The sequence below is a fragment of the Pogoniulus pusillus genome, chromosome 26, assembly GCF_015220805.1.
Source record: "Pogoniulus pusillus isolate bPogPus1 chromosome 26, bPogPus1.pri, whole genome shotgun sequence".
Taxonomy (NCBI): domain Eukaryota; kingdom Metazoa; phylum Chordata; class Aves; order Piciformes; family Lybiidae; genus Pogoniulus; species Pogoniulus pusillus.
In genome coordinates, this window is record NC_087289.1 from 4,810,001 (window position 1) to 4,829,840 (window position 19,840).

Here is a 19,840-nt window from a genome sequence, read left to right on the forward strand (position 1 = left end):
CTCCCACAAGCTGCAGGCTACAGACCCAGAGGCTCCTTTAGGTTCAGTGCAAACCCATTTCACAGCTGAGATGCAAACTCTGGGGCTACTGCTGGCAAATGCCTTCAACACAAACAAGCTATGGACATTCCCAGACAGCTCCAAACCCACAAAATATTTCAGTTTGCTTCATTGCTGGGCAACAGCAGCAGAAATGGTGGTAGGCCACACACTGTAGTACTACAGAGCATCTGTAGCAGAGTCAGGTCACACCTTGAGTACTGTGTCCAGTTCTGGGCCCCTCAATTCAAGAGAGATGTTGAGGTGCTGGAAGGTGTCCAGAGAAGGGCAACAAAGCTGGGGAGGGGCCTGGAACACAAACCCTATGAGGAGAGGCTGAGGGAGCTGGGGGTGTGCAGCCTGGAGGAGGCTCAGGAGTGACCTCATTGCTGTCTACAACTACCTGAAGGGAGGTTGTAGCCAGGTGGGGGGTGGCCTTTTCTGCCAGGCAACCAGCAATAGAACAAGGGGACACAGTCTAAAGTTGTGCCAGGGGAGGTCTAGGCTGGATGTTAGGAGGAAGTTCCTGGCAGAGAGAGTGATTGGCATTGGAATGGGCTGCCCAGGGAGGTGGTGGAGTCACCATCCCTGGAGGTCTTCAAGCAAAGCCTGGATGAGGCACTTAGTGCCGTGGTCTGGTTGACTGGCTAGGGCTGGGTGCTAGGTTGGCCTGGATGATCTTGGAGGTCTCTTCCAACCTGGTTGATCCTATGATCCTGTGATCTTGCCTCTTGCACCACAGATGTCTCTAAGCAAGGCTCTCCTTCACATACAGGGCAAGCTGGGTTCTCCATATCTTTGCACTTGGTCTGGTTTGGTGCTTTGTGGCAGCCCAGCAGTAGCAAGCAAGTGAGTTCTAGGTTTGCCTGCCTGAGCAAGCCATAGCTCACTGCCCAGCACAAGACCCACCCTGCCCCGCCACGCAGAGGCAGGTTGCACACCGGTCTGAAACTGCAGAACTCAGCCCTGGTTCTAGTTGCCAGCTATTTGAAATCATTATTTGATCCTTGCCCTAAGAAAACAAAGCAAACATTTGTGGCATTTTTTTTTCTCCCCTCTAGGGCTTGCCGTTCACTGCTTTAATTTCCCCTTTGTGCTGGCACTCATTCTGCAACTAGCAGCTCTCATTGAGGGTTGATTAGTTCTTTCTGCTTCTCCTGGATCTTCTCCAATCTCAAGGGCCAGGGACATATATAGAGATATATTGCTTTAAAAACCCAATACAAGCTCCAGGAGTGAATTTCTTGGAAACTTTCCCCATTCCAAGCTTTCCCCCTCCTCCTGCCCTTCATCCTCTGCTCAGTTTTCCTCCTTCATAAGGCTCCTGTTATTTGGCTGTGGGGCTGGCTTGGCACTGTGTCTCTGCCTGCCTCTGGATTTCCATAAGAAGGTGGTATTTTTCACAGGGATTTAGATCTCAGCTGTATAAATTTGCTCAGGGCTGTAACTCAGCTTGGAGAGCCTCCACCACAGAATTACATTTGAAAGTGCTGAAAATGGATGAGAGATCTATAGGCTTCTCTGCTGGGCAGGGTGAAATCTTGATGCTGATAAAGCACCAGCTTAAAAGATCTTAAGGAGATAGGCAAATGACTCCATGGCTGTTTTCCTCCCTGTGTCCAGTTTCTGTCTGCATCAACACAAGATGCAGAGACAACATCACCCCTCTCTCTGACAGAGGCTCACAGTGCATGGCTATAGGACATAATTACAGACCCAGCATAGATAAGTGCTTCTCTGTAATACTCTGCCAACAAAGATGCTCAGAAAGCCACAGGTGGTACCTCTGCATGTGATGGATTCCATCTACCACCACTGCTTTCTGCATTCATGGGTGGCTTTAATCTCTGCAGGCATCCTGTGCACAGGTTAAACCACTGATTATGTGTCTCTGTGTGCACAAAGAAATGCTTTCTTTGTTCTGACCGTGGGCTCTCCACCATGGTTCTTCATCATTCTTACTGCCATAAGAAGAAAATCCAAATGGAGACTGAGCAGGTCCGATGCAAGGTGAGGACCCAGCTCAGAACAGGCAGAGAGCTACCATGTCCTGTCCTTTGCTTTCCTTACCCCCTTGGCTGCCCACATGCCTGAGCTCTCCAGCAGTGCAGAAAGACACCCTGAGTAGAAAGCTCAAGGAGAGCCAAGCTATAAGCCCGTGCAGATCTCTCTGCCTTCGGGGTGGTCTTCAGAAGGGAACAGTTTCCAGATCTCTGAAACAATGGCTAAATAAAACAATAGCTGTTTCTTTATACATATGCACACACATGCCTGTCTGTGTGTATATGGGAGAAGAAAGTGGCTCCCAGAGAAATGCCCACAGGCCAGGAGGCTTGTTTGTGCAAACAGGGATGGCAGAGAGGGCAAGTGGCACTTCAGGAGGAGGAAGAGCTGCCCAAAGAAGCTCCATGCAGGTAGGAAACACTAGCTGCCTTGGGAAGCCGAGCTCCAGGTCCTACTGCACTGGAGACAGCCTCTCCTCAGCTTTTGGATGACCACCCTCAGCTACCTGCTGTGTCCAGGGGAATGGAGAAGGAGCAACCATCTGCACTGGGCTTTCAGGTCCTGCCTTCCACTGCCCTCCTTCCTCCTTAGGCTCATTGCAGTCCCCAGGGAGCTGATTTAGGGGTTTCTCATTTGCTGAAGGTCTCACTGTGGTTTGCCCAGCTCCTTCCTGGGGTCACCCAGAACTGCACAACAGCCTCCAAGCACTGCCACACCTTGAATGCCACAGCCACCACTGGGGAATCAAGTTAGAGTTTTGACCAGTGTCACTGAGGAGCACTGCAGCACAGGCAGGGAGATGGGAGATGAAATGCCAGTGGAGGGCCAGAGATGAGAATCCTGATTTCTGAGGGGCCTTCACAAGCAAATTCTTGATCTTATTAAGGAGATTTTAGCCTACAGCCTTGTCCACGTGGCCAAGCCCATGGCAAGTGCTTGCTGGCTCATAGTCCTCGTGGGGTGACATCTCTTCACTGCAATCCCTGGCCCTGGCTCCTGATCCAGGATGGCAGGTGCTCGAGACCTGGCAGCTTTCAGCACATGACACAGGGATTTGCTTTCACTCTCAAGCCCAGGGGCTGTCTGTGATGGGTCTTTCCAACTGCACGTGGAGGCAGGAAGGGCAGAAGGGTCTGTGGGTCCCATCTCTCTTGACACAACCTAAGTCTCCCTTGGATGTACCTCCTCATGTTGTGTTCAGACTTCTGCCCACACATGGCACTTGAGACACTTCTCTGCAGCTGCTGCTCACATCTGTGTCCCCCCCCCCCAGGCAGGATATGTGCCGTTTGACTGCTCACCCCAGCAGGACTCCTACTAACCCCATGTGTGGGTGCTCAGCACCTGCCCATGCATCTCAGGTAAAAGCAATGGCTGCAGATAAATTCTCTTGAGGGTGACCAGGAGCCCAGCTGAGCACAGGACTCTGTTTTAGCTGTCCTCAGTGAGGGGCTGGTGAGGGGTATGGGCCGGGCTGGTGAGGCAAAGACACAGCTGGTGCCACCTCCCTGGGAAGTGGCATTTGGCAGGGGATTATCAGTGGCAGTATGACAGAGACACATCCACCCAGGGCTTTGCACAGTCTTCAGGGTGCATAGCAGATCAACTTTGTGTGCCACATCCTGCATTCACAGAGTGTGGGGGAGCCCATTTACACCTTCTCCTGCTTAAAGGAGAGGGAATAACACAAATCAGGGCTTGGTATGAAGTGGAGGTTCAGGAGAGCATCCTCTGGTGGAGCTCTCAGACAGCCTCAGCCAGGGTGTAATGTATACCCTGAGGGTGTGTGGCCTCAAGAAGAGTGCTTCAAATTCTGGGAGGCAGACTGGTGGAGAGGAGAACTCAAGGCTTTGTTGCTCATTTTTCCCATCCTGATGGCTCTGCATAGAGCAGTCTGGTGGCACCAGACACCTTCTGCACCACCGGGGACCACAGTTATTGTCCTTGCAGGGAAGAGAGAAGGATCAGGTGTGGGTGTGAACCATCGGTTTCATCAGCACCCCAGCATCCCATCTGGACTCTCTTTGCACCTTCAGCCTTCCCAGGGAACAGACCTGGCCCAGAAATAGTGCATGTGGCTGCAGCAGCCCGTGGAAGGGGACAGTCTCCAGACTCCACAGCAGCAGAAGCAGCCATTCTTCCCTTTCCCCCACTGCACAGCTGCTTCCATGCTTGTTCCTGTGGAAATTCAGTTGCCTGTTCACACACAAAAGGATCCTTAACCTATACTGGGGACAAATCACATGCATTCTGGGGAGAGGATCTCCAGGAGAGCTAGAGCAAGGCTTCTGCAGGGAATGCCCCATCCCTGCCTCGTTTCCAACAGGCAGCAGCAGCATGGTATTTTGCAAAACACCCCCACGTTCATCTGGGTGTTGCCTTCTTGTGTGCATTTGAACTGTACAAGCGCTTGGCAAGGGCTGTTTCATGCCCTTCCCTGTCTCTGAGCATCTCCTCATCTCATGCTCCCAGTGTCTTCAGCCCAGCACTGAGTTTTCTCTGCCTAATGAGCCATTTATATATATTACAAGTGGTATGTTTGGCCTTCATCAATCCAATTAGTGCATTCCTGAAGGGCTGGAGCAGGGCTTGGCGGCTGCATTTCCGTGTTGCTGGCTGCCTGCTCCTCTCCAGCAGCAGATATTGAACTGCCAGGCCAAATTCCCCTCGATGTTCACAGCGTGTTGTTAACCCACCCACTGCAGGAGGCATCTCTGGAGCATCCCTGGAGGTGGTCAAGAAAAGTCTGGATGAGGCACTTAGTGGTATGGTCTCCCTGGAGGTGGTCAAGAGAAGACTGGATGAGACACTTAGTGGTATGGTCTCCCTGGAGGTGGTCAGGAAAAGACTGAATGAGGCACTTAGTGGTATGGTCTCCCTGGAGGTGGTCAGGAAAAGACTGAATGAGGCACTTAGTGGTATGGTCTCCCTGGAGGTGGTCAGGAAAAGACTGAATGAGGCACTTAGTGGTATGGTCTCCCTGGAGGTGGTCAGGAAAAGATTGAATGAGACACTTAGTGGTATGGTCTCCCTGGAGGTGGTCAAGAAAAGACTGGATGAGACACTTAGTGGTATGGTCTCATTGATTGGACAGGGCTAGGTGATAGGTTGGACTGGGTGATCTTGCAGGTCTATGATTCTATCTCTGCTCTGGCATCCCCAGTAGCCCATGCCCCTAGGGCAACATCTATTTGCCTCCAAGCTAGGGCACTCCAGCTCCAGCCTCCCGCCCTGCAAGTCAAAATCAATAACAGGGCAGCAGGAGGCCACACAGATTGGGTCACCACTTCTCTTAGCCAAAATGTGAGGGGACAGAGCCACAGCCAGCAAGTAACCCTCATCTGCCTCCATCCAGAAGGGCCAAAACCTCCACAAGGGAACGAGGAGGCAAGCAGAAACAGGGAAGACAGCGGGAGGCAGTGGCAAGGGTGAATGTAAGGCACAAGAGTGTGGCTGTATTTTATTTCTCAAAGGCAGATTCTTTCAGCGTGTTTTTATAGGGAACTTCTCTGCAGCAATTGATATTTCCCTCAGGGACACATCTTCTCTAGTGAAAACGTCGACATCGTGACCCCAGAGGGAGAAACTCCAAACAAACAACCAGGATTTAATTACCAGCCTGCTCACTGGATGTAAATGATCTATGAAAAAGTATACAGTCCTCAGCAGAAGCAGCAAATATTAACCAGGGATGATGACCTCTCTGTTTAGTTTACTGCTGGAGGGCTGCCTCTGCTCCCTGTGGCTCGGGGCATGGGACCCGTCACAGATAAGGGGCCACAGATACCTTTGGTGAGGAGAACTCAGCTCTCCCGGGCCTCATCCTGCCACTCTGGGGTTGTATCCAGGGATACTGTGGGTGGATTTGGGACTGGACCCGTGGCAGGAGAATAGAATCATAGAATCAACCAGGTTGGAAGAGACCTCCAAGAGCAGACAGTCCAACCTAGCACCCAGCCCTAGCCAGTCAACCAGACCATGGCACTAAGTGCCCCATCCAGGCTTTGCTTGAAGACCTCAAGGGATGGTGCCTCCACCACCTCCCTGGGCAGCCCATTCCAATGCCAATCACTCTCTGCCAACAACTTCCTCCTAACATCCAGCCTAGACCTACCCCGGCACAACTTGAGGCTGTGTCCCCTTGTTCTGTTGCTGGTTGCCTGGCAGAAGAGACCAACCCCACCTGGCTACAACCTCCCTTCAGGTAGTTGTAGACAGTAATAAGATCACCCCTGAGCCTCCTTTTCTCTAGGCTAAACAACCCCAGCTCCCTCAGTCTCTCCTCATAGGGTTTATGTTCCAGGCCCCTCACCAGCTTTGTTGCCCTTCTCTGGACATGCTCCAGCACCTCAGCATCTCTCTTGAATTGAGGAGCCCAGAACTAGACACAGTACTCAAGAAGCATCCTTGGGCCAAGACACAGGGCACTGTGAAGGCTTTCTGGCACTTTGGAGATGCTGTGCTGCAGGTCCTACACTGGCTGGGGCTGGAGAAGAGGGATGGGAACTCATATGGTGGCAGCCACCAGCCCTGTACAGAGGACCTGGCTCCTTCCCACACCTTTCCCATAGCACAAGCAGTTTCTACAGGAAAGGCTGCATGCTGCATGGCCAGGACTGTGCCAGGACCAAAGGTGCCATTTGCCTTCTCCTTTGGGGCTGCTGCTCCTGTTTTGTTCAGCCTGCAACACTATTTCATTTCAAAACAATCTCTTTCGGATTTAAAAGAGATTCTAAAGGACCACAGATTATTTCAAAGGGATTGAAACCAGATGGATCCCAAATGACTTGTTTTCTTTCTTTTTCTCTCCCTGAATGCTTTTTTCACACAGAGAGACACAGAGACACATTCAATTGAGGTTCTGCCCCAGTGCTGGGCTCGTGTTTTTTCCCTCCAAACTCTCAAAATTTATCCTCGGAAAGTCTCTCTCTTTTCTGGCCAGCTCTGGCTTGTATGAGAGGATGGAAAATATCTGGAGGCAATGTCAAGGCCTGCTGAGTTGCCATTTCCATGTTGGCTCTCCCTGGTGTGGGTGAGTTTCCCCCTGCTTGCTTGGCCCTGGGAAATTTCCCCAGACTCTCTCTCTGGATGGTGCATCCTGAGGGTCTGCAGAAGACAAGGATGCAGCTGGAGGAAAGGGTTACCTCGCTGAGACCATGCGAGCCAGGGATGGTGTGAGTGAGTTTCTGCCTTCTTGCTTGGCCCTGGGAAATTTCCCCTTTCAGCCCCAGACCCTCTCCCTGGATGGTGCATCCTGAGGGTCTGCAGAAGACAAGGATGCAGCTGGAGGAAAGGGTTACCTCGCTGAGACCATGCGAGCCAGGGATGGTGTGAGTGAGTTTCTGCCTGCTTGTTTGGCCCTGGGAAATTTCCCCTTTCAGCCCCAGACCCTCTCCCTGGATGGTGCATCCTGAGGGTCTCCAGAAGACAAGGATGCAGCTGGAGGAAAGGGTTACCTCGCTGAGACCATGCGAGCCAGGGATGGTGTGAGTGAGTTTCTGCCTGCTTGTTTGGCCCTGGGAAATTTCCCCTTTCAGCCCCAGACCCTCTCCCTGGATGGTGCATCCTGAGGGTCTCCAGAAGACAAGGATGCAGCTGGAGGAAAGAGTTGCCTCGCTGAGACCATGCGAGCCAGGGATGGCATTGCAATACCTCTGGGTCCCCATGGGTCCCTGAGCAGGCGACAGTTTTCCCCAGGCATGGGCTGGAGGACTGCACGCTTCATCAGGAACTCAATAGCGCTGGTTTGGCATGAGCTGTGCCGGGCTGGCTTGGTGGTGCTCGTCGCATTCCCCAGCCGAGGGGTTATTCATATTCAAATCTCCTGGGGGAAAGCTGGCAGGGTGCTGGGAATGAGCTGAGAGAGGCTGTGGTCCAGACGGGGCTGGGGGTGGGATGTGCAGGAGAGCGAGCCAGTGCAGAAACAGTCCTGGAGAAACGTCGAGGAAAAAGGAAGGGAGGGGGTTTCCCGGGAAAACCAGAGGGTTTTCTGCAGGGCTTACAGTGCTCCAAGGCATGGGCACAGCTGTGCTACAAAGGCATGCTCAGAGACCAGTGAGCCTGCTGGCAGGGTAACAAGGCACTCTGGCCCTTCATGTCCCTTGTTTCAGCTCTCCAGGTGCATGCCTCCAAGCCCAAACAGCGCCTGGTAGTGCAGGTCTGGAACCAGACAGGGACTCTGGGTGGCAAAGACAGGACCAAGCTCATCCAAACTAGTCCAGGGGGCAGAAACACTAGCCAAACTACAGCTGCTGCTCTGAGCTGATGCAAAACCAATGGTCAGAGGACTCTGGCATCCCAGTGCCCTCTGAGCAGCACAACCCTCACACAGATGCTGCCACCCTGAGCAACATTTGGGCTGAGAGAAGAAACAAGGGGGAAGCCTCTCACATACCAGCAGATCTAACTGGGAAGAACAACACAGGCCCAGGGCTGATTTTCACATCCCTTCTTCCAAGACACAAGACTATGTCCTCATCCCACATCCCAGATGCTACCTGCTCTCAACATCTGCATCAGAGGGTGACCACAGGCAGGAGCAAGCAGACCTGAATCCCTGTGTTCACACTGAAGAAACCACTCCATTGCTCTACTGCAGTAGTGACAGATGAGAGAGCCAGAGCAGTATGAGTCAGGGCTGCCATGCTGTGACCTCTGCAGCTTGGCTGCAGCTTGGCTGGAGAGGTGAGGTAGATGCAACAGGAATGGCTGGAAATTGCTTTTTAGGACTAAGGCAACACAGTGCTGAGCAGGACAGGGCACCCAGGGTTGCAGAGCTGCATCTTTATGCTGTGGCCATCACAGGCTTCCAGATGGACCAGCCTGCCCCATGGAAACACTGCTGAGCCCTGGCGGGGTACAGGCTGGGCAGGTGAAAGCAGAGATCTCAGGTGCAGAGACTCCAAGCCCAGCGTGCCCTCCCCTAGAAAAGCACCACAAGCTCTCCATGATCACAGACACAGCTGTACACAGGGAAAGCTGAGGTGACCAGCACTGAGGAGCACTCCAAGGGCACGTCGAGCTCCTGTGCTGCCTGAGTGCTCAGGAGACTCCAGGAGGTAAGCCCCAAACTCTGCCAAGCACTCACCCATTCTTTCTGCTAACAGATTGAAGCTGAGGACCAGGAGCTGGCAACCTTCTGTGGCAGGGAGACAACGGACACGGAGCAGGCTCCTGGCCAGCAAGTGATCCTGTCCCCAGGGCCTTACATGGGGCTCACATTCAGGTCTGACTTCTCCAATGAGGAACGCTTCACTGGCTTCGATGCCCATTACACAGCTGTGGGTAAGCAGCAGTTAAGCCTGCAGGACCATTTTGCTAGGGCAGCATAAAAAGGTTGCTAGAATAACGTCTCAGGACAGCCTTGGGGTCCCTAGCATGAAAAGTACTCAGCACTGGTCAGGCCACACCTTGAATACTGTGTCCAGTTCTGGGCTCCTCAATTCAAGAGAGATGTTGAGGTGCTGGAAGGTGTCCAGAGAAGGGCAGCAAGGCTGGGGAGGGGCCTGGAACACAAACCCTATGAGGAGAGGCTGAGGGAGCTGGGGGTGTGCAGCCTGCAGAAGAGGAGGCTCAGGGGGGACCTCATTGCTGTCTACAACTACCTGAAGGGAGGTTGTAGCCAGGTGGGGGGTGGCCTCTTCTGCCAGGAAACCAGCAGTAGAACAAGGGGACACAGTCTAAAGTTGTGCCAGGGGTCTAGGCTGGATGTTAGGAGGAAGTTCCTGGCAGAGAGAGTGATTGGCATTGGAATGGGCTTCCCAGGGAGGTGGTGGAGTCACCATCCCTGGAGGTCTTCAAGAAAAGCCTGGATGGGGCACTTAGTGCCATGGTCTAGTTGACTGGCTAGGGCTGGGTGCTAGGTTGGCCTGGATGATCTTGGAGGTCTCTTCCAACCTGGTTGATTCTACGATTCTGTGATTCTAAGTCTGTGTGTGCAGCCCTTGGGCCTTATGGGACTTGCTGATGTGTCCCAGGTCTGTGGGAACTAATTTCTCAATGCTGTGGCAAATGTTCCCACAAGAAGTGATGCACAGGGGGCCTCCAAGCGACTTCCCTTCCTTGTTTTCTCCATCCTAGATGTGGATGAGTGCCTGGAGAAAAGTGATGAGGAGCTGGCCTGTGACCACTACTGCCACAACTACATTGGCGGGTACTACTGCTCCTGCAGGTTCGGCTACATCCTCCACTCTGACAACAGGACCTGCAAAGGTACCACCCAGGCATGGGTTGGACATGGGGATCTCACACAGGAGGGTTTCTGAGTAGGCAACAGACCTACCAAACACAGGCAGAACTGGCCTCCTTCACTGGCAGGAGAGAGGAGGTGCCTCTTGGGCTCCTCTGCTCAAGAGAAACAGGGAACCACTGATGAGAGTTCAGCAGAGGGCTACGAAGATGATTAGGGGATTGTAACCTCTCTCTTACAAGAAGAGGCTGGAAGACTTGGGGGTCTTTAGCCAGAAAGGGCTCCATGCTTCTAAATACCTAAAGGGCCAGCGTCATCAGGATGCATCCAGACTCCTTTGAGTGGTGCCTAATGATGACAAGGGGCAATGGGCACAAACTAGAACACAGTGAGTTCCACCTAGACTGAAGGAAATACTTTGAATGTAACAGAGCACTGGAACAGGCTGCCCAGAGAAGCCTGTGGAGTTCCTTCTCTAGAGACTTTCAAAACATGCTTGGGCTCAATCCTGTGCAGTCTGATGCAGGTGAACCTGCTTTAGCAGGGTGACTGGACTGGATGATCTCCATAGCTCCCTTTCAACTCCTACACTTCTGTGATGCCCCTACAAACCTGGCCCAAGTCCTCTTGCATGTGGAGGAGATGTGGTTTCTCCCATGGGCTGTGTTCTTCAGCTAAACTCTCAAGACCTTTAAGAGGAGAGGATCCAGAGGAGGGCTGTGAGGATGATTAGGGGACAGGGGCATGGCTTATGAGGAGAGGCTGAGGGACCTGAGGCTTTTTAGCCTGGAAAAGAGAAGACTTAGAGGGGATTTGATAAATGTTTATAAGTATCTGAAGGCTGCCAGGAGCGGAGGGACAGGCTCTGCTCATTGCTCCCTGGGATAGGACAAGGAGCAATGGGTGTAAGTTGCAGCACAGGAGGTTCTGCCTCAACACAAGGGGGAACTTCTCTACTGTAAGGGTCACAGAGCACTGGAACAGGCTCCCCAGAGAGGTTGTGGAGTCTCCTTCTCTGGAGCCTTTCAAGGCCTGTCTGGATGTGTTCCTCTGTGATCTGTGTTAGATAGTATTGTCCTGCTCTGGCAGGGGAGTTGGACTGGATGACTCCTTGGGTCCCTTCCAACCCCTAATATCCTGTGATCCTGTGACCTCCTGAAGTTAGAGAAATTGAAAGGTTTAGCCTCTGAAGATGCATCACACAGATCAGCTTGAATTAGCTCTCAGACCAGGACCCTCTATGCCACAGGTGTATTTAGAGGTTGGCTGTAGGAGGTTCCCCTTGCATGGCTCCATGTGTTCCATGGACCACCCAGCAGACCCCACTCCACTGGAAAGGCTTCTGAGCATGTCCAGGGCTAGGGTGTTGCTGGCAGGGCCCTAAGAGAGCCATGGCTGTGTTTCAGTGGAGTGCAGTGACAACCTGTACACGCAGAGAAGTGGAGTGATCACCAGCGCTGACTTCCCCAGCCCCTACCCCAAGAGCTCAGACTGCCTATACCGCATTGAGCTGGAAGAAGGTTTCTTCATCACCCTGAGCTTTGATGAAAGCTTTGATGTGGAAGACCACCCTGAGGTGACCTGTCCTTATGACTACATCAAGGTGAGCTGGCTTTTGCACACTCTTCCTGTCCCACTCTTCTGTCATTTCCCCAAAGTCCCCAGTGGGACCAAAATTGCCCCATTCTAAACAGAGGTGGTGGAACCAGCAAGAACCCTGTGCTCAGTTGACCCCATCTCTCTTATCTCATTTGATTTTGACCCTTTCAGACAACAGTGACCCTCTTGCACTTCATATCCCCCCAATGCACAGTGCTTAAGCCCCACTAACCCCACCGCAGCACCATCTATCAGCCTCAGTGTGAACAATCCTCAGGGATCAAAGATCCCCCTCAAGCTGCTCATTCTTCTTTGCCTTGGCAGATCAAAGCTGGCCCGAGAGAGTTTGGCCCTTTCTGTGGAGAAAAGTCCCCAGGACCAATTGAAACCCAAACCAACAGTGTACAGATCCTCTTCCACAGTGACAACTCAGGAGAGAACAGAGGCTGGAAGCTGTCATACACAGCCATTGGTAACTCCTGCTGCTTTCCTCTGTTTGCTGCTTAGGGGTAGTGTGAAGGGCTTCCTAAGTCCTTCCAGTGGAGGACATGAATTTGATGGTCCATGATCCTGCCTCCAGAAAGAGCATATTTCAGAAAGCACAAGAAACCCATAAAATAACACTGAGCCCTTGCTTCAGCAGGTGCTTTTTTCCCACTATGCCCCAAGACAAGAGCACATTGCAAAGCAGAGCAGTTTTGGGCAGGAGAATTGCACAAGCTGCAGTTATTAGCTCCCAGCTTTGTAATGCTCAAAGCCAGGGTAGTACAGACTGGAGGTAAGTGAGACCTGCAGCCTCCACTCCTAGGAGAAGAGCCTGGCTGAGCCATTCCAGTGTAGGCTAATAGCAGGAGCAGGACAAGGATTCTCAAACTCTGCTACATGGTCTGGGTGTCAGAGCTGGGACTCTGCATTTCCTCCATGTATTCTTCTGACTTTTGCTTTGCTTCACCTGTTTTTTATTCCAAGGAAACCCATGCCCACTGGTGCAACCACCAATCAATGGGAAAATCGAGCCTTCCCAAGCCAAGTACACCTTCAAAGACCAGGTTGTCATCAGTTGTAACACTGGCTACAAAGTGCTGAAGGTACGGGGTGCCTGTGGAGCTGGGCATCTGGGTAGGAAAGGGGGGATCCTTCCTCCCAAAGCCATTGCCTCTCTGGGAGGGTGAACACAACCCACACCTCATGCTTACGATGTTTCCAGAGGCAAGGAAAAGCCTCCTCTGAGAGCCACAATTTTCCCTTTCCAAAGACACAGAGGAAGAGAAGAGATGGCACTTTCCTGAGCTACCTCACAGGATGCCAGACCTGGCACCTCTGCCAGAGGAAAAGTCAACAAAAGCCCAGGGTGCAGCTGCCAGTGCTCTGCCTGCTCCCCACCTCGGTGAGCAAGGGCTTAGCTTCCCAGGCAGCCCCACAGCAGCCAGCCCCCAGAGAGCAGGCTGTCCTCAGGGACTTTGGGACAGCTTTGGCAAGCCAAGGGGGCCAAGATTTTGGCAGGCCCTTTCTGGGAAACAGCTGAGAACTACAGTGAGTACAAGTGATTTACAGGGTGGCTGTCTCCCCTCCAAACTGGTAGCCTGCTTTGACTTCCAACATGGAGTTGGATATTTCCCTGATATCCTTCCAGACTCATCCTTCATATGGAGCTGCTTTTTTAACCAGCCCAGCACATAGGAATAGGAATAAGTTGTTCAGTTCTTTTGTGTTCAGCGTTCCACTGGGTTGCTACAAACAAGAAAATTCCTCAAGTTTTTCATTATGATTGCATTGCAATTTTTAGCTGGAAAAGTCCTCTCCCAGGACTGGATGTGTTCTGAGTAAACCACCAAGAAATGTCCTTTGTGTTGAGAGATTCATTTCCCTGCCTTGCACACTGATAGTGGATATTTGTCTTTGTTTGCTGGCATCTTCTGCACAGGATAACCTGGAAAGTGACTCCTTCCAGATCGAATGTCTAAAGGATGGGACATGGAGTAACAAGGTTCCTATCTGCAAAAGTAAGGACACTCTTCCCTACCCTGCCAATAGCCTTTTCCTGCTGAAATGATTTCATGCTAAAGGGAGCTTCCCTGGCAGAGTGGAATTCCTTACTCAGCGACACAAGGGCCAGCCAGAGAGGCTACGTAACCCTGCAAAGCTCTCTTGGCTTGTTCCTGGATAACATAACAGGGCTTGCTCCAAATGCCACGAGCAGGAGATTGGTGCTTTTGTTTAGATTACTCATGTAACTTGATTTGCAAGTCGCTTTGCTGCTTCTCTGTCAAGGAAAGAGCAAGCCTGGCTGTTGAGAACTGGCTCAGCTGGATAAATCTGAGACAGTTTGGGATATTCTAGATCCTACTCTGAGTTTCCTTACCAACGGTGGTTACTAAGACCTAGGGCACTAGGGAGGTCCCAGGTACTAGCCTGAACTATGCTCAGCTAAATGAAAGGGGAGAGGAAAGCTACCCAAATATTTGCAAACCTTGAAACAGGAGAAAGAGGGAGAAGAGAGGAGATACCTTTGGAAAGGATGGGTGACTATCTGCATCATCTCTTCTTTCATCTAACCCAGCTCCTCTCTCAGCTCAGGCTTGGGACATGTATCAACAGAATCATAGAATCATAGAATCAACCAGGTTGGAAGAGATCTCCAAGAGCAGCCATTCTAACCTAACCCCCAGCCCTAGCCAATCAACCAGACCATGGCACTAAGTGCCTCATCCAGTCTTCTGTTGAACAACCCCAGGGACGGTGCCTCCACCACCTCCCTGGGCAGCCCATTCCAATGCCAATCACTCTCTCTGGGAAGAACTCCCTCCTAACATCCAGCCTATACTTCCCCTGGCACAATTTGAGACTGTGTCCCCTTGTTCTGTTGCTGGTTGCCTGGGAGAAGAGACCAACCCCCACCTGGATGCAACCTCCCTTCAGGTAGTTGTAGACAGCAATGAGGTCACCCCTGAGCCTCCTCTTCTGCAGGCTGCACACCCCCAGCTCCCTCAGCCTCTCCTCACAGGGCTGTGCTCCAGGCCCCTCACCAGCCTTGCTGCCCTTCTCTGGACACTTTCCTGATAATACCTTTTCTCCAAACACCCTTAGCCTTCAGAGTGGCTCTCAATGCTGCTCAGTCTACTGTAAGGCTGGTCCAGAGAGGAGAAAAGCAGCAAATCGACTCAGAAAAAGACCCTTTCAGGAGGGGCAGGACCAGATGCTCTCAAGGGATGTTGAGATTCAAGCTCTTCTCATTTGGGCAGATGATTTTTCTGTTAATGATGCTGTGGATCTTACCTTAGAGTTTTAATACCTGTTTTCTCACTCAAAATGGAAATGGGGAGGCTCTCAGACCTACTAAATAGATTTGTATCTAAAAGGGCTCCTTAGAAAGTGTGGGGTTGTGACACCAAGAGGGGGTTAGCTCTACCAGGGAACTCCCCACTCCTACAGCTTTCAATACCACAGTCTGTCACCCATTTTATCCAGCTTGAAGAGTGCCTAGACAAAAAAAAACTGGCATTGTGCAGGGTGGGGTGGGGGGAAAGGTAAATATTTTTGGCCCTCTCCCTCCTCCTTCCCCCTCCCCTCCCCCCCCCCCCCCCCAAAAAAAAGGGGGAAAAAAAGGCTTTGTTTTCTTTTGTTCTGGGTTTTTTGGTGGTTGGTTTTTAGAAAGCTGAAGTGATTGCCTGCATCAGAGCAGCTGGGCTGGAACTGATTCTTTCATGTGTGATATGACTCACTACACTATGTTTCTAAGACATCTTTTTGGAAAGCCAAGAAGCCCCTAAATGGGCAAACCAGGCCTCCAAACTGCAATGCCTCCCACCTCCTGGCCATGTCTGGAGGGATCAGGGCATGAGCTAAAATGGGTTTTAGAAAGAGATGCAGAAAATAGAAAACTTCTCAGCCAAGGTGGATAAAATCCAGCCCCGTGGCCTGGCAAGCCTAAACACAACCCTGTGACAGCTTCTCCCAGCCACTGTCCCCAGGTTGCCCCAGCCAAGCAGAGTGAGCAGGTCCTCAGCGTGGCTGTGTCTCTGCAGTATACCCATCACCTTGGCACAGTTTGCAGGGCGCTCATTAACGATTTCTGGTGTTTTGGGGGCTGGGTTTCCTGCATGCCTCTCTCTGCTCATCTACTAATTGGGCTTTCTCTCTCTGCTCTCCTCCTTCTCCTCTGCTTTTGGTGCAGCAGCTGCAGATAGAGCCGACAACCAGACAGAGGGAAGAGCTGGCTCCGAGCAAGTGGCTGCATGAGGCTGGCACCGGCCGTGCCACCCTGACGGGCAGCCTGTCTCGATGTCTCTTTCTGATCTGTCCAGTACCACGGGCAGGTCCCTTCTGCCCCTGGCCCTAATGCCAAATCCATCCGCGTGGCTTGTCTAACTGGCATGGCACTCTTAACCCTCCTGTGCCCGGTGCTTTCCTAGCAGTGCCTGCCTGGCCCCGGCACCACTGCCTGGAGGCTGCGTGCTGCCATCAGCTCCCGGCACGTCCTCCCCATCCCTCCCTCTCCGATGGGATGCCGTGGCCTGGCTGGGCTCCAAGGCTGTGGTTGCGCAAGGAGCACGGCATGGCTGCCTGGCTGTTTGCTTGTTTGTTTGTTTGGATTCAGCCTCCCACCGCCCTTCCTCCCTGGCCCAGTGTCACAAATAAGAAACACTCCTTCCTCTCCTCTTTCCAAGAGTCCTGGTGCCTTTCAGATCCTCCAGGCAAGGAGGTCTGGAGGATGGGTGGGCATCACCAGCCTTGTCCTGCAGGCACCAAACCCTGACCCTGGCACAGGAGTCCGGATCCTCCTCTGCCTCCCCTTTGCTCCCCAGCAGTGGCTCTGTGGAGGGGAGGACAGGCTGGCTTCAGGCTGAAAGAGATCAGAGCCTGGTGTCTGGCCCCATTCGTGTCACTGGAAGCCCATGGTATGCACGCTGGACTCCCTGAGGCATTGGAGGTTTTGCTGGGAGCATGCTGTGGACCAGACTGGGAGAGGAGGAAGAATACACGTTGGGGAGTTTAGGCCACCTCCAGTCCTACAATGACAGAAATGCTAAGTGGCCTCTTTCCCAAGGGAAAAGTCTGGAAAGGCTCACAGCACAAACTCCCTCTCCTCGCCCTTTCGACTGGACCTAGGACACTGATTGGGCAACACCTCTGTGCAAGAGCCAGACATCAGATCTGCCCCAAGCCTGGCAGACACACAGGGAGGGGACAGGCTGTGTCGGCCAATGGGTGCTTGCTTGAAACCATAAACAACCCCAGAGCAGCTGTGCAAGCCAGACAGATCTCTCAACATCTGTTCCATCTCCCCTGGAAGCCTCAGCACCCTCCAGTGCCTTATAAAGGTCCCGTCATTGGTCACAGCCTGACACAGGTGCACTGAAGCAGCATGGGAGGTGAGCAGGAAAGTTCAGGCTGGCTGGGGACCCCTGGGGCTGGTGAGAGGAGTCTGTGTCCCCTCCTCTTCTCCTCTGCAAAGCACAGGTACCCAACAGCCTCCACCTAGTCTGGCAGTACCCACATCCCATCCCATCACCTGCTATTCTTAGCAGGCAGGTGGAGGGAATCCTGGTGAACAGTGAACTGCAGCACATTGCCATAAAATAGGGGGTTTTCACCTATGTAGGTGGTTAACCCTGGGCATCAGCATATGTCCCTGATGCCAGCTACTGCTCCTAGTGACTCCTCTCTTCATTGTCCTGGATCACTGCATAAGGAGTTAGAGCTCCTGTCCTTGCTCCCTTTCCACCCTGGAGGACAAGAGCCCAAGTCTTCCCTGCAAGAGCCCAACTCTTCCCTGATCCATAGGACTTGCTTTCTGTCAAACCTCCTATTCATCCCCTACTTACTTCTCATAAACGTTGCAGAATCCATCTCCACCACAGTGCATTTCCTTGCAGGATCAGGCCCCCTGTTCCTGCCCTTCCCTGGCACAGGTCCCCAATAATGAGGCTGGGGAAGGCTGCACAGCATCTCCCAAGTGTGCTTGTGCTATGAACTGCCCTCATGATGGGGAGACACAGCTCCTGTGAAGTGACCCCTGGCTTTGGTGAATGAACCACCTTGCAACTTGAGGTCTTTCCTGAGGTGCATGGCACAAGGCCAGTGAAGAGGACAAGCTGGGGAGGAGAGGCCAGGTAGGGCACTGCAAGGAATATGGGGAAGAGAGGGAACCACGTACAAGCCACAGAAAGGGCAATGGTACCCTGAAAACTCTTCACCAAACCCCAAGCCCACACCAGGGATAGATGAAGTGGAGCTAAAACTGCCCATGATGGAGCAGGTGACTTCTCACTCACATCTGCTGTCCTTCCCCCTGCCTGCAGACCAGCCAAGCCATCCTCTCCACATCACTCATCTCCTGCCATCACAGGACACCCAGGACATAGGATGGCTCAGCCTCAACTCTAAATGCTTATAAGCACTGTTTGATGAGCAACACTTAGAATGGGAAGGACTGGGCCATGCTTTCAGCAAAACCTTGTGCACAGAGGGGATGCACAGCCTAGGCTGGTGAATCACTGCCTGCTTTTTCCTGCCTGCTCCTAAGGGGAAGACATTGAGGTGTGGGAAGTGAGTCCAGAGAAGGGCAATGAAGCTGGTGAAAGGTCTAGAGAAGAAGTCCTATGAAAAGCAGATGAGGGAACTGTGAGTTTTCAGAAGAGGAGGCTTAGGGGAGGCCTTCTCTACAACTGCCTCAAAGAAAGGTGGGGGTTGGTCTGTTGTCTCAAGTACCAAGTAGCAGAGCAAGAAGAAACTGCCTCAAGTTGCACCAGGGGAGGTTTAGGTTGGACAACAGAAAAAAATTCTTCACAGAAAGGATTGTCAAGTACTGGAACAGGCTGCCTGAAGGGATTTAAAAGACGTGGAGATTTGATGCATAAACACATTGTTTAGCAGTAGACAGTGCTAGGTTAATGGTTGGACTCCAGGATCTCACAGATCTTCCCCAGCCTAAACAATTCCATGCTTTTGTGATGCTAAGACATACTCTAGGAGCATCTCTCAAAAGATGCAGAGCAGGTTTCTTCCCTTCATGAAGGTATAGCAGAGAAATCTCACACTAGATGGAGTGCACAGGAGGAGCTCTGGGGCTGGGGTCTCCACCAGTGTAGTGGGTGAGCTGTGCTGCTGATGTTCAGTGGTGCCACCAACATGCTCTGTTTCTTCAGGGTGGCTGTGGTGGAGTTTCACAGGGCCAGTCTGTCCTGCCTGGGGACAGCCTCCTGCTGCTGTCTGAGACCACATCAGGCTGTGTCTCCTCTAATGCCCTTGAAAAAACATATACAGGACTCTGCAGGCCCTCACTCTGTCCCATAGGACCACATGCCAAAGCTCAGCATTGCATGTTCACTGGCTGGCTGGGCACCTCAAGAAACAGCACAGAGCTCAACCCACCTTCTCTGTTGGCTTTCAGTTGCTGACTGCAAAGCACCACCAGAGCTGGAGCATGGCTTTATCACCTTCTCCTCCAGGAACAACCTGACCACCTACCGAGCAGCCATCCAGTACCACTGCCAGCATCCCTACTACCACATGGCCCCCAACAGCACCGGTGAGCAGTGGGGCTGGGCCACATGCCCAAGGCACAGCGTGGGTGGGTGAATGGCCATGCTTGTGTGCACATTTGGAAGCAGGGGGGGAGCTTGGGATGGCCACTCTGGGACATTCTGCAAGCAGCAGGTTGTAGATGTAGCTTACATGTATCGTAACTTGCATCTGCACTGCCTGAATTGTCAGGCTGGCCACATTCTGCTCCACAGTGAGGTAGGATGGAGGTAGCACTGACAGTTGTATTGCCTGTGTGTTTCACAGCCTTGGCAGAGCAGTGTGGTGGTTCTTCAGCACTCTGCCTTCTCACCTTGCCATCTGCCCCCTACAGCATGTGAAATTTTCTGTCCCTGTGAAAGAAGCTGCTTCTGGAAAGAGCAGCAGGTCCAGCAGCCTCCAAAAGGGAAGACTTGAAAGGGCTTCCCAAGTCTCCCCACACCAGCACTCAAATGTACAGCATACCCAAAGCCAAACTGATAGCAG

The 19,840-nt window shown here is 52.4% G+C and overlaps 1 protein-coding gene across 3 annotated transcripts in view; it reads left to right on the forward strand.

The window, feature by feature from the left end:
• The window catches only part of MASP1 (MBL associated serine protease 1), a 31,213-nt gene that overhangs the window by 3,850 nt on the left and 7,523 nt on the right, over positions 1-19,840 (forward strand). The window contains exons 3-9 of one of the 3 annotated variants that reach the window (XM_064165543.1): positions 9,150-9,327; positions 10,123-10,254; positions 11,638-11,834; positions 12,155-12,302; positions 12,800-12,918; positions 13,755-13,833; positions 19,224-19,361. In XM_064165543.1, the coding sequence (XP_064021613.1) occupies positions 9,150-9,327; positions 10,123-10,254; positions 11,638-11,834; positions 12,155-12,302; positions 12,800-12,918; positions 13,755-13,833; positions 19,224-19,361 (991 nt within the window). Of the gene's footprint in view, positions 1-9,149; positions 9,328-10,122; positions 10,255-11,637; positions 11,835-12,154; positions 12,303-12,799; positions 12,919-13,754; positions 13,834-16,004; positions 19,131-19,223; positions 19,362-19,840 lie in introns of those variants that run through there. The other 2 variants (XM_064165545.1, XM_064165546.1) reach the window with 2 other exon arrangements.